Here is a 12521-nt window from a genome sequence, read left to right on the forward strand (position 1 = left end):
ACCTAATCTCTGTAGTAGTTAGACATTTCATGCATAATTGCAATTCATGTACAGGCTCAGAAGCCTGTTCCTAAGAGTTTTTTCCAGTTTGGCAAATCTCCTTTACCTGTTCTTGGGTGAAACAAATTAACACTCCAATTTTTATCGCAGGGGCAAAGAAAGTCAGAATTTGTTTGCCCTCATAGTTAGCCCAGAAAGAAATGGACATTATTGGGAAATTGCTACAAGGAGGTTTGAGGTAGAATCCAGTCTGAAATGTCATGCAAGGAGTTCAATTTGTCAGAAATATCTCTAGTAACAAAGATCTTTTTTCTGATTGCTTAGCATTTTTGCTTTGGGTCCATAAAATCTGTCATTGTTGCAAGTGGACTCCAACTAGTGGGTAGTGACCTTAAAATCACTATCACTTAAAGATTTAAATGTAAGAAACTGGTTTCAGTTTGGAAGCTGGTAAATAGACATCTGCATCAGGAAGGTGCTGCCTGAACTGGAAGATATGGCAGGATTTGTGATTGTACAGAAATGAGCTTTTTCCTTTTTGCCTGTTAGAGTGAATTTCAACTTTGCATTACATCCTTAATGAATTTGTACTTGGTATTTTTTTAGGACTAATAATATGGCACCTTTAATATTTAGTGATGTCAATAAATTGGAGAAGCTGCTACATTTAGGAGAATTTGCCAGAAATAGGCTGGAGAAAGTTTAATGAACTAATTAAGGGATTTACATCTTGCCATAGTGAAGTAGACATTACTAGAAACTCAAGTATCAGAATTCCTTGTGAGCCTTTTCCTAGTAAGGTATTTTGCTCTTTGCCTTGGGAGTTTCCATTGTTGTGCCTCGTGGGTTGTTCCCCTTAGCCTTGCTTAAATTTTTCTCATCTGATTCACCAGAAGTTTTACTCCGTTTGGGCACTTGGCAGTGTATAATCTGTAAGTGTCTTGTTCTCCCTTACCCAGCTGCATCAGGGAGGTTAAGTTTGCATGTATTTGAAAAGCATGGTGTACACACATTCTGTGACAGGTGAAGCACTGCAATGAAAGTGTATTAAATTTCTTGTTGACTTGGTCTTGCTGGTCCTATTTTTGCTTTTATAAATATTAAATGTTGTTTCTGTGGGGGAAAAATAGCAAGGCTTATTTGAGCAAGTGACTAAGTGCCTGACAGCATCCTGACTAACCACTGCATGAGTGTGTTTTGTCTTTCATGTGATAAATACCAACTTGTCTTCAGAGGCTATGGCAGAAGTTAAAAGCCTGCAAACTTCAAACTTCATGGTGTTCTGCCATGTCTTATTGCCAGGTTTTATGGTTGTTTTCGTCTCCCAGAGGGTTTTTGTTAAAATCACTCTTTAAAGCATTTGCTGCAGAAGCATTCAGTTTCTTTAGACTCAACATTTCTATGAGCCAATGGAGGGAAGAGCCATGAGGTCATCAAGCCTGTTTTCCAGGCTTGCTTGTCTTCCAGCAAAAATAGGACATTTTAAGTGCAGCTCTCTAGCTTATGGCTGTTTTCATGCAGTGCAAACTATACAAAGCTCAGTCTGGCAGTAAATGTAAATATCAAGGACAGTGTGGAAATCTGCAAAGTTTCAAGAAAAATGCAAAGACTAGGTGTCTGTGACAGAAACAACATAAGGCACAAATCCTCCCTCTGAAAATTCTGAAGTCAAGAACAGCAAAGGTAAGTCTTTTCAACTAACACATCTCTCTCTTGGGAGAAAGCATCCACAAATGTTATAGGACTTTCTCTTCAGTTACACTAGGCTCAACAGAAGTTGTCCTGGTGGAGAGGAGAGTATGACTAAACGTGAAGTAAGGACCAGTCTGTTCTTTTTCAAGCAGGGTCAATAGCCATTCATCATCAGCAAAGTGGCTTTCTGTGTATTCTGTGCTGGGCAGCCTCCTGAGCCCGTTCTGTCAGTATGTGGGCTTGTCGCTGACAGTTTGTTAGATTAAAGTACTCTGTTTGAAAAGGTGCAGCCACACTTGGCAGAAGGAGTTGTCAGGCTTCCAGTCCTAATGCCATTTCTGGGGCATGGACACAAAAATATAAACAGTACAGTAGATGAGGTGGGGGTGAGAAAGGGCAAAGGAAGCAGTTTGGGTTTTGGTGTTTTGGTTGGTTTTTTTTTTTTTCCCCCTTGCAGTATGTTATTTCATTAGCTCAGTAAGTTTGCTTTAAGTGTTAGGTACCAAAGTGCTCTTCTACGGATCTTGGTTGAGAATGGTGTTCACGCATGCATGTGGGGTTAAGATATTTCCATTGGAGGAGGAATTGCAGGAAAAGCCATTAATGGTTTTGTTCTCAATTCAGTAAATCCATCTTACTGAGCGTGTGAAGACTAACTTTGTTTTGCCTTAACACCCAAAACAGCCTCAACATAGTGAACTGTTGTGGTAACACTGACCTACCTTTCCTTATGCCTTGGGATCTGGAGCTTCTCACTGTATCATGAGGCAACCTATTTTGTGCTGAGACTTGAAGTCCTGGTTGGTTGGTTTTCTCTGCTTTCTCTCAGGTTGTGCTTCATGGCAGAGTGATTCATGATGCTCTCCATTAGAAGTGATTTTCTTCACCTAACACATCTTTCCTGTGCAGAGATCAGCTTTTTTGCTCAATGGCTGGTCAGTTTCCACTCCTGTTTGCAATGGCTTGTAAAGGCTGGCTGCTGCTGGTATTGCAGTGTTTCTTGTTGGACTATGAAACAAACAAACAAAAACCAGAAGAAAAGACAGCTGAGATCCACCACTGTGGAGGGCTGAAGATGCTTCTGAATGTTTAGTCATTCATTGATACCTTGGATACAATGTAGAGGGGAGAAAAAAACCAACAAAAACAACTATGAAATTTCTGCAGCAGGTAGCACTGTGCAATGGAGTGTTCAGGGAACTCTTTTTTGTGCCACGTTTGTGACAGGTATCCCTCTGACAGCCACAAAAATTGTCTCTGGAGAAAGATAGTTTAGTGAGAAGGATTTGTTGCATTTTAACTACTGCTAGTTTGTGGGCTAAAAATGCAGTTCAGCGAACTGCAGGTGAGGAACGTTTACTTGCAGTATGGCGGGTCAGAACTGAAGTCCTGAGACTGCTCAGAGGACTAGAATGAGAATTGCAGTGTGCTTAGTCTTAGTGCTAATACCCTTGTTTTACTGGGCAGTAAAATGTGTTGGCTGAACTGATTTTGAGAGGGAGAGGAATTGCCCATTGTACACAAACAATCTGAGAAAACGAGGACTCGAGCTATGCTATATACTTGTCATGAGACAAGAACAGTGCTCATCAGGTAGTCTTTAACTTTCACTGTTGAGGAATCCTCCCTGAAATCTCTCCCAGTTCTTTGCTATTGTTGCAGGGAGGGGACAGTAAATGGCCTCTCTGGTAACAAATGACATGACTTGACCTGGCTGCAATTTCAGCATGTAGCTGTTTTTTCTGTCCCTCTGTGAATGTGGGAAGTGGATAGTTCTCTCTTAGCCATAACCTCTCATCACTTTTGTCATCATCTTGGTGTGCAGTGGGTTTGTAATTGTATTAGAGTGCAGTGCTAAAATCTAGGCTGTGTGCCAGGTGGGATCTTACTAGCTGTGAGTCAAGTGTTAGGACTACTTTGGTGTCATGCATGTGTAAAACACCTATTTATATATCCCAGTATGTCTGCTATTGCTATGTTAGTTGCTCATTTTTGGGTTGTAGTCCATTGTAATCTTTGGCTCCTCCCTGAAGAATTGATACTTAGCCCCTTACTCTGTAATGATGAAGTTTATTACTTCTGAAGAGTAAACTTTGTAGCTGTCTTGCTGCATTGTCCCATATTTTTCAGACCATTACTTCAATTTGCCAGAATCTTTCTTCATTCTAGTCCTGTTCTCAAATATGTAGCTCTTAGTGTCTTCTGCAGATTTAATAAGCAAGTTCTCTGTTCCATTACCCAGGCAATTACTGAAAATACTGAGTAGAAGTGAACCCAGGACAGACTTCTCTGGAACCACACTTGATGTTCTTTCATTTTTGACAGGAAACCATTAAGTACATCTCAATGCATGCTTTTCCAATTAGTTATGCATCTACTTTGGTTTTGTCTAGCTCATGTTTCCCCTGATTTTTTCGTATGGGACTGTGGGAAAAACTTGTCAACAGGGAGAACTTATGAGATCTACATGTTCTTTGTGCTGATAAGCCTGACGTGATCTCTTCCAGGCAAATGTTTACTGTTTACTAATTCCATCTTTCTCCTTTAAGTAACCTGCCTACTTCTTCCCCTCCCCCCCCTTTTTTTAAAATTTCAGTAGGGAATAAAGTTGCTATTTGACCTGTACTCTTCTAACCCTTTCCCTATTGCCCTAAACACAAACTCTTCCAGGCCCACTCTGAAGTGTCTGAACTGCTGACAATCCCAGTACTGCCACTGCTAGAGAGTCACTGAACACACCAGTTTGAGTAAATTATTTTTACAGTACATGAACAGAAGCTGATCTCTAATGTAGAACTAAGGGCACTATCAGAAGAATGTATCTGAAGATTACTTCTCCTCTTGGGTGACACTATGAAAATGTTGTTAGCTAGTCTGATCAAATAAAGTATTCTTACGTGGTAAACAGCAGGTGAAGGCACACAAAGGCTGACAGCGGCATCTTTGAACAGGACAGTTTTATGTATGCTTCCAGGCATCCCTTGTGAATGCATTGAGCTATTGGCACCCTTACTTTCAGCATCCAAAATAACCTTTGTAGCACATTTGTGGGGAAAAAATACCTGCGTGGAATGAGAATAGTATTGTGCAAATAAAGCAAATGTCTTGTGCATGCGAATAGCCTGTTTTGTGTAGCAAGAGGGAAAGCTACTGGGCTGAAGAGCTTTTTGAATAGCCAAGATAGTCCTGAGAGGAGCGGTGCTGTTCTGGCTGGATAAACAGTTCAGTCTGCCTAATGTTTGAATGGTATTATGAGGCTTTATAGTTCAATGGTCAGATTGCCATGACAAATCCAGACTTGGATGGTATAAAAAGGATGACCTCTCTCTTCTGTTTTGTTGCTGTTCATTGAGTAATTTTGCTATTAACAGGAGTTGGTGTGCCTTAAGCTAATAAGGTTCATTTGGGGCACTGTCCACTGCGTGTGCATTTGTATAATATGTTGTTTCTGTTTTAATAGGTTAAATAGCATTTAATAGGTTAATAGCATTGCAAATGCAGAAGAAGGTCTTTAATGCACAGAATTAAGGGTGTTCACCTGTATAGCAGAATGTTTTTGAAGCAAGCTGCTCAAACTTTAGCAGATAAATACCTGGTTTAACTGTTTAACCACCCTGCTATCTTCTTTCAAGTACAAGCAAATACTATTTGCTGTTTTAGTTTAATAATAGATGAGGAGGGCCTTGAGGCTTTCAAGGACAGTGGCCTTGCTCCCAATGCCCACAGTGTTGTGTCCAAGATGATACCTGGCCTGCAACATGGTAGCAATAGGAGAGACCGAACATCAAGACTGCTAGGTCTTGGTAAAGAGGCACTTGAGAAGTGTTACTTGATATGTGCAGGAAGACGAGCGTGGGCTATTGGTGAAACAGACAGTACAGTTCAAGTTCTGTTCTCTGATGTTTCTCCCTTTTCTTCCAGGGTGACAACTTCTGGAGTAATGGAAGGCATGAAGAAGGTCAAGAAAGTGGTGAACGGTTCAGCAGAGCCACAGGGCGAGTGGGAAAGCATGGCATGATGGACTGGACTAAGGCAGCACTTTCAGAGAAACTTTTTTAATTTATTAATATTACTCTCAGTGGAAAGGGAGCAACTAGCACTTCCCAACACTGAAACTGCAGAGTGGGGTGTGTCTAGGGGGAGCAAAGCAGTGCGGAAATATAACTATTCCTCTGATCATAAGAAAATGGGATCTCTTGGTACCTGCAAGGAGTGTGAAGCTTTCCTAGGGATTTTGGGTAGCCCATTCTTTTTTCCCCTTTCTGGATCGGTTAGGTATTCTGAATTGTTTGCAGTTGTGTTCTTCAGAATGTGTAATACTAATGTGAAGAGAGACCTTTAGTGTGTATGTAAAGTATATATTTTATATAATGCGCATATATATATACACACACTTGCTATGTATCATGTATACTGGAAATTACAAAGTGTGTTGGAAGGTGGGAAAAGAAGGTAAGAGATGTAAGTATTCTTTTTTCTTTTTATAAACACTCCCTTTTGCTTGGACAAAGCATTGCAAAACAAATTAATAGAAACAACTACAGTTATTTGAGAGACTAAATGGGGTATTGGATCAGGTGACTTCTGCCACTACTGACATCAGTGGGAAAGTTAAGTATCTTCTTGTCTTATTCATGCAGGTATCCACTTGAATGTGACAGGTTTTAAAATGTATTACTATACAGGAAGCAAGTCAGTGTTCTCCATTAAAAGCACTAGCCCATAGTGCAATAAGCGTTAATGTAAATTCTCCACTATTCGTGGAGTTGCTGTTGATTAACACCCACCTGACAAGAAGTACACAAGAGGTGTAAGACTGATGCTTGCTTTTTAGGGGTCTGCCATGCTTCTTAAACATTTAACTTCAAGCTGTGACCCACAGCACTTTGATCTGCTTTATAAAATATTTTCAAGGTATTTCAAAAGACACTCCTTTCTGGCACAGTATAAACAGTACCAGAATCTCCAGTGGAAATCTGTCTAGCAAATGTACTGTAGCGTCAATCTCTGGTTCACCTTTATCCTGAGTTATTTAGCCTTTGTGAATGGCTACTTGTACCTCTCTGGCATGTAGGAATAATGATACTACTGTTTGAGATGAGCTGAACCGGTCAAAATGGTATTGCTGTCAAAACCAGGCAACTGCAGCTCCCAGTCATAAATGTTTTTTTTGTCAGGAAAGGAAAAGATTATGACCAGAGCCTCAATGCAGGGGAATACGAAGTCTTGACTATTAGGTGCAAACTTGCAGTGGTGTCTTTAGAGACATGTTACAAATGCCATGTACGTTTTATCTGTAGTACTCTGCTATTGTTAGGAAGGCAAGCTGGTGCCCATAGTTGTAGTAGTAAGGCATAGCAAATGATTATTAATTTGGGGGAGGACGGAAGTGGTTCACAGATGCAATGAGGATAAGCTTTAAGAAAAATAAATCAAGTATAACTCACTGACCCACTGAAGCCTTAATATTCATGTAGAGACATTGACATACGGTGCTGCTGAGCAAAGTGCTTCTGTCAGGGTGACAGGGATAGGCATCATCACAGAGCTTCGGATGTGCTAGCATCTTTTACAAACTCATTTAGAAATTTGCTTTTTTGACTGAAGGGACTAGATCTCTGGGGCACAATTGATTAGAGGACTACTAGCCACTAGGGTTTTGAATTCTCTAAGGGGGGGATTTTTTTTGGAATCTTGAGCAACTTCTTCCTCAGTCTTGAGCAGGGATTGTAGAGCTCTTAAATGAGCAGTCTGTTTGAAGAGGAGCATTGTTTTCTCCGGTTGCCACTTCTTTTCCCGGGTGTTAGTTCTGTGCATCATAGAAATGGTGGAAATGAATCTACCTGCTTTGATACCTGGAACTGGTTTCTCTTCAGATAAAGTATGAGAATAGCCCTCTTCTCTGGGTAGAGTCCTCTTCTATATTTTCCTCCTCAGCTGTAACTGCATAGTAATCACAGCAGCGATAGTTTGACTTCTGTTGTCATTGTCTTGCAAAAGTGATACACTTTTAGTGGAAACAGAGAGCCTACACCACTAGAAAGGCTGTTATGTGACTTATGAGCCTTTTAGACCTTCTGTATGAAGAAATCTGCATATTAAGTAGCTGAGGTGTGAGAAATTGGATTATAAACAAACCTAGGCAGTCCCAGTTCATCATACACTTAAATACTATACCTGAGAAACTCATCCTCTCACTGTGCACAGTTACTCTGTCCCTATGGAAATGTCACTGTCTGCATCCAAAGGGCTACTCAGGCTGTAAACTTAGTTCAGAGTAGTCCATAGGAGACTTGAAGTCTGTTGGCACTGAAGTGTGTAAGGGATAAGGATTTGCTGTCAGGAACGGAAGCGCAATAACAGCGTTAATCTGGACATGATGCTGTCTTACAACCTGTTAATACCTTTTGCGAAGGAGATGTGAAATTCTGATGGGTGTGGCATTTCACTCAAAAACACGAGGGCCTGTGCCAGGATCCCAGCATATGCTGAGCTGGTTCCAAACAGCTGCCTATTCCGTACCTCAGTGTCAGTGTTGCTGCCGATTTGGCAAGCGCTTTTACCTTAGTCTCAGGTTTCTTTTTTTATATACACTTTTTTTGCTGAAGTTGCACACGGTGTAGGTTTATGTGCCAAGTCCCTGGCTCACTAGTCAAAGGCCAAAAAATGGGTGATTTCTTCTTGTCTTGGCATGAAAAGCCATGATGGTATTCCGAAACTGTTTTTAGAAGAGCTTTTGCCAAGTTCAGGCCTGAGCTTCAGCAGTCAGCTATACAACCAACTTCAGCTGGCACTTAATGCAGGATGCTAACCAGCAGTACAACAGTAACTAGTCAGACCTAAGCATTAGTAAAGAGAATGAATGTGGATGCACAAGTCAGAAAACAGTGATAGAAGGTTCTTCCTGCATCATTTCCAAAGTGAATTTCCAGTTTCTCTGTTGGAATTCCTCAGAGCAGGTTGAAAAATTTGTCTTGCAGGGTTGTATGATGGATTGGGCAGTGGCTGGGATGTTGGAGGATGGCTGCAGTTGCGCTTCTCTCGCGGCACTGTGTGCTGCACTGCAAAGCATCAAAGGGAGAGCTACTCCCTCCCCTTTCCTCCCAAGGCAAACCCACATCTGCATGACTGGCAAGTGCATGACTCTCTATTGCTAGTGAAATGCAGCAGCTTAGAGCTCACCAGGCAGGATAATCGCAGTGCTTGCTTTTCAAATGCTGACGGCTGTCTTATCTGGTAGGAAACCCTGTCTTTCATAGGGAGGGGAAAATAGAAGAGCTGCTTGTGGCTTACAGATTGTTTTGGGATACAGCCTTGCTTTCCTGTCTCTGCCTCTTACTGAAGTGAGCAACTAAAACAATCACCCTGCGAGTACACAGCGGTATAATGATGGGAGTCCTGGAAAAGCAGGTCTGGTGCAATTCAGAATAAATGGTTTTGAATGCATTCACATATGTTGCTGCAGTGGAGTACTCTGCACCCTCTGCAGACAAAAATGAGATTGGTTCAGTCTTCAGTTGTAATGCAGGTTATGCCCCAATAAATCCTTGGTGATGATGACATGCAAATGCCACTGATGCACTCCTCCTTCCTGCTGTAACTGTTCAGCAAGCTGTCTTCCAGAGGAAACCTCCTTGCAGTGCAACTGCCAGCCTCTTGCATTCTTCAGGCTTGAAAATGTTTTCCTTGATGGTTCATGAAGAGGCGTACTAAAAGAAAGCAAGACATAATGGGGTCATCTGGAACGTTGCTGCTGCTTGCTCAAAATGTAGCAGTTCAAGTTGAAGAAGCCACATGCTGCCCTATTAAGATGCTCTTTCATGTTGTCATCTAACTCAGCATGTCATGATCTGTGCAGTGCATTGTTTCGTGTTTCTCTCCAGCCAAGTGCCCTGTTCCTGGATTTCGACGCTGGCATACCCTGGGAGCATGTTGTAAAAATTTGCTGCATTGCAGTATTTTGTCTTGGAGCTAGCAATGTGGAAGATGTATTTTTCTAAGCTAAGTGGAACCTCTCTAGCATGAGTGTGCATCCACCGTGTATCCTTAAGCACTGTAACATTCCTTCTGGCCATGAAAGGGCATGTCCTAATCACTCCAGTGTGCACATTTGGTGGAAGTCCAATGGAAGATTTTTACTGTCTTTCTTTTACTAGTCTTTCTTCCTTACAGTATGCTCCCCTTAGAGAAGAGAAACGCAGTCTGGCCGGCGACAATCAAATTGACAAGAAAGGGTTGCCTGGCTGCTTTTGGGGCAAATGTTGGGTATTTGTATGTTCTGTTGAGCTCTCGGAACTGAAGCTGCTTAGTTATTAAAAAAGTAATCGGGTGGTAGCACAGATATTGAAGGGAAGTAAATACTTCCTCCTTCAGTCTACCTGGTTTGTCTCCTTCAGTTTGACCTGTCATGACAGCTGACAGACTGTTACTTTAAAGCAAATATGTTAATATGTTTTATTGATTCTGTGTTATGACCTCCAATCATAAAACATCTCCCCATTTTTCACCTTTGTAAAATGAGCATGGAGCTGTGGTCTGCAGCAGATGGAAGGTACAGTGATACTTGAAACGTAAGGGGACTTACTGTGTAAAACCTGTGACCTTGTGTGTAACTTCAGTAACCTGAATGTTTCATGAAAACTGAGGTGGTGCAGCCCAGAGGCAGTTTGACCAATGTTTCTTTGTGTTCCTTGGGGTTGATTTGCAAGAGAAGGTTGTTGTAAATTGAATTAATCTGGCTTTTCTTGTAGCTGCTGGGTATGATGCTGTGTTGGGCTTATTAATCACTTTTACTTAGCAATATTGGGAAGCTGTGTCTTTTCCCCCTTGTAGTATCTCGCTTGGATATAGCAATGATCCTGTAAGAACTGCGCATGATATGTACTTGCAAATGGCTGGAACGGGATTTAAGAAAAATACTGCGATACTCACATGTAAAGTGACGGTACTGGAAGAAAGTGGCTGAGAAAAGAGTCGCTCCTTGTAGGTTGACTGGCTCAAGAACCCATTTATATTTTGACTGCAGCAATCCTGTAGAAAGGACGATTCTTAATAAATATTTCCCTGTGGGATTTCACTCAGTGTTCTCTCTGTGTAATAAAGTAGAGCCTGACCTCCGCATTATCAGAAGCACTTTGTCTTGTAGCTAGGATACTGGAGCGTTGGGCTGGTACCTCTTCTGTCAAAACAGAGTATGGGTCTAAATAGCTTCCCTTTCCCTTTAGTAACTATTAATAATTAATTCTAGATCCTCTTGTGTCATTAAGCAGCTTTAGGGCACCTTGTACAATGTAGCTTTGAATTCATTTAGTAAATGGCTTCCAAAAGAACTCAAAAAGACTTCCCTGTGTACAGCAAGGTCCAGTTCCAGGGGTTTTGGTGATCTGTAAATATCCTATTCCTCAGTTCATGTTCAGATGTACAAATGGATTTTTTTCAGTATTTTTTTAAACTTTATTAAAAGAACAACAAACAGTGAAGAGAAGACAGGTAGATACGTATCAGGACGGTCTGTGTAACTTGGTTTCCTGGCTGTGATGCAAACATGTAAAATAAAGATTGACCAGAAAGAAGTTTAATGCATCTCATTTTCTGCTTCTGAACTGCTAGCAACCAAGCTGACCTGTTGATTCCAAAGTCTGCGTTTTCTCATGCCTGACTTCCATTTGCAGCTGTTAACATCTGCATCATGGATACAGGGCCAAATCGCAAAAATCTTGTGTGGAAAAAACTTTTCTAGGGGAGAAGCTTTCCTGTCAGTGACCTGCAGTGGAGTTCACTGAGGTGCCTTTCCTTGAGCTGAAAGACCTCCAGGTACTACCGTTGTGCTTGTATGTGCCAAGCTCCTCTTTTAGTTCTGTAAGCTGAATTTATGCAGTAGTTTATGGAAGCATTTCTCATAGCCCTGTTTCTCATGGCCTTGCAGTCTTGGGCAGGCAGGAAGGCAGCTGCATCCAGGGCTTGTTGCTGCGAGCCAGTGTTGTGGTCTCCTCATTCCACAGGACTTGGTGTCAGCCTGCCGTGCAGGGGAGGACAAGGAGCTGGTGCTTTGAACCTTGGTGACCAGATACAAATTAAGGGTAGAAACCTGTATTTTAAATAATATCCTTTGTGGATCTGGCCACATCATCTCAAAGGGGCAAGTCCTTAACCTGTTTGGTTTAGGCTAGACTGAGGGACTTCTGTCGTTGTTCTCTTCCTGAGATGTCAGGATCTAGCCATGCATGTCAGTTCTACAAACTGGTTGGGTTGGCAGGGATGAGGAGGGCAAAGTATTTCCGTGAAGTGCTCTTATGCATAGTCTCCCACCCCTCAAAAACATATGTCCTTCATCACAAAATGTAAGTCTTCAAGATGTTTCTTGCAGTTTAGCCTATAGCTCTCACTTTACCGCAGAGGGGTAATGCCAAAAATAGCCTGTGTTCTCTACCCTGCAAATCCCAAGCAGCCAGTTCTGCATTGCCTTGAGCCTTTGGGTGGGTGGTGTTTTACCAGGGAACTAAACTATAAAAAGTACATGGGTTTTGGACTTACTAACACCTTGCTGTAGAATAAAACAAACTTCATGTGATGAAGGTGCTGGCTGCCTGTTGCACTGGGGTAGCCTACATCTATTTTATGCAGGTAGTTCTTGGTTGTTAGTTTTCTCCAAGCTGAACATCCTCTGCTTTTTCTTGCTAATATATATTTGGCCTTAAAACATTCCCCCTTAAAGCGACAGTAGTTGAACTCACCCCTGCCATTAAGTGCACAGTGGAGTTAGCTGCACTGGGCCAAAAAATTGCTCAGCTGTAATGAAAACTGAAATGGGGTGGGGTGTGTAAAGTGGG

The 12521-nt window shown here is 41.7% G+C and overlaps 1 protein-coding gene across 2 annotated transcripts in view; it reads left to right on the top strand.

The window, feature by feature from the left end:
- The window catches only part of GPR107 (G protein-coupled receptor 107), a 41446-nt gene extending 30182 nt beyond the window's left edge, over nucleotides 1–11264 (top strand). For both annotated transcript variants that reach the window (XM_069770592.1, XM_069770593.1), the window contains exon 18: nucleotides 5614–11264. In XM_069770592.1, coding sequence (XP_069626693.1) covers nucleotides 5614–5710 — 97 coding nt within the window. In that variant the 3' untranslated portion in view covers nucleotides 5711–11264. The remainder of the gene's footprint in view (nucleotides 1–5613) is intronic.
- Nucleotides 11265–12521: the final 1257 nt, after the last annotated feature.

The sequence above is a fragment of the Haliaeetus albicilla genome, chromosome 26 (genome assembly GCF_947461875.1).
Source record: "Haliaeetus albicilla chromosome 26, bHalAlb1.1, whole genome shotgun sequence".
Taxonomy (NCBI): Eukaryota; Metazoa; Chordata; class Aves; order Accipitriformes; family Accipitridae; genus Haliaeetus; species Haliaeetus albicilla.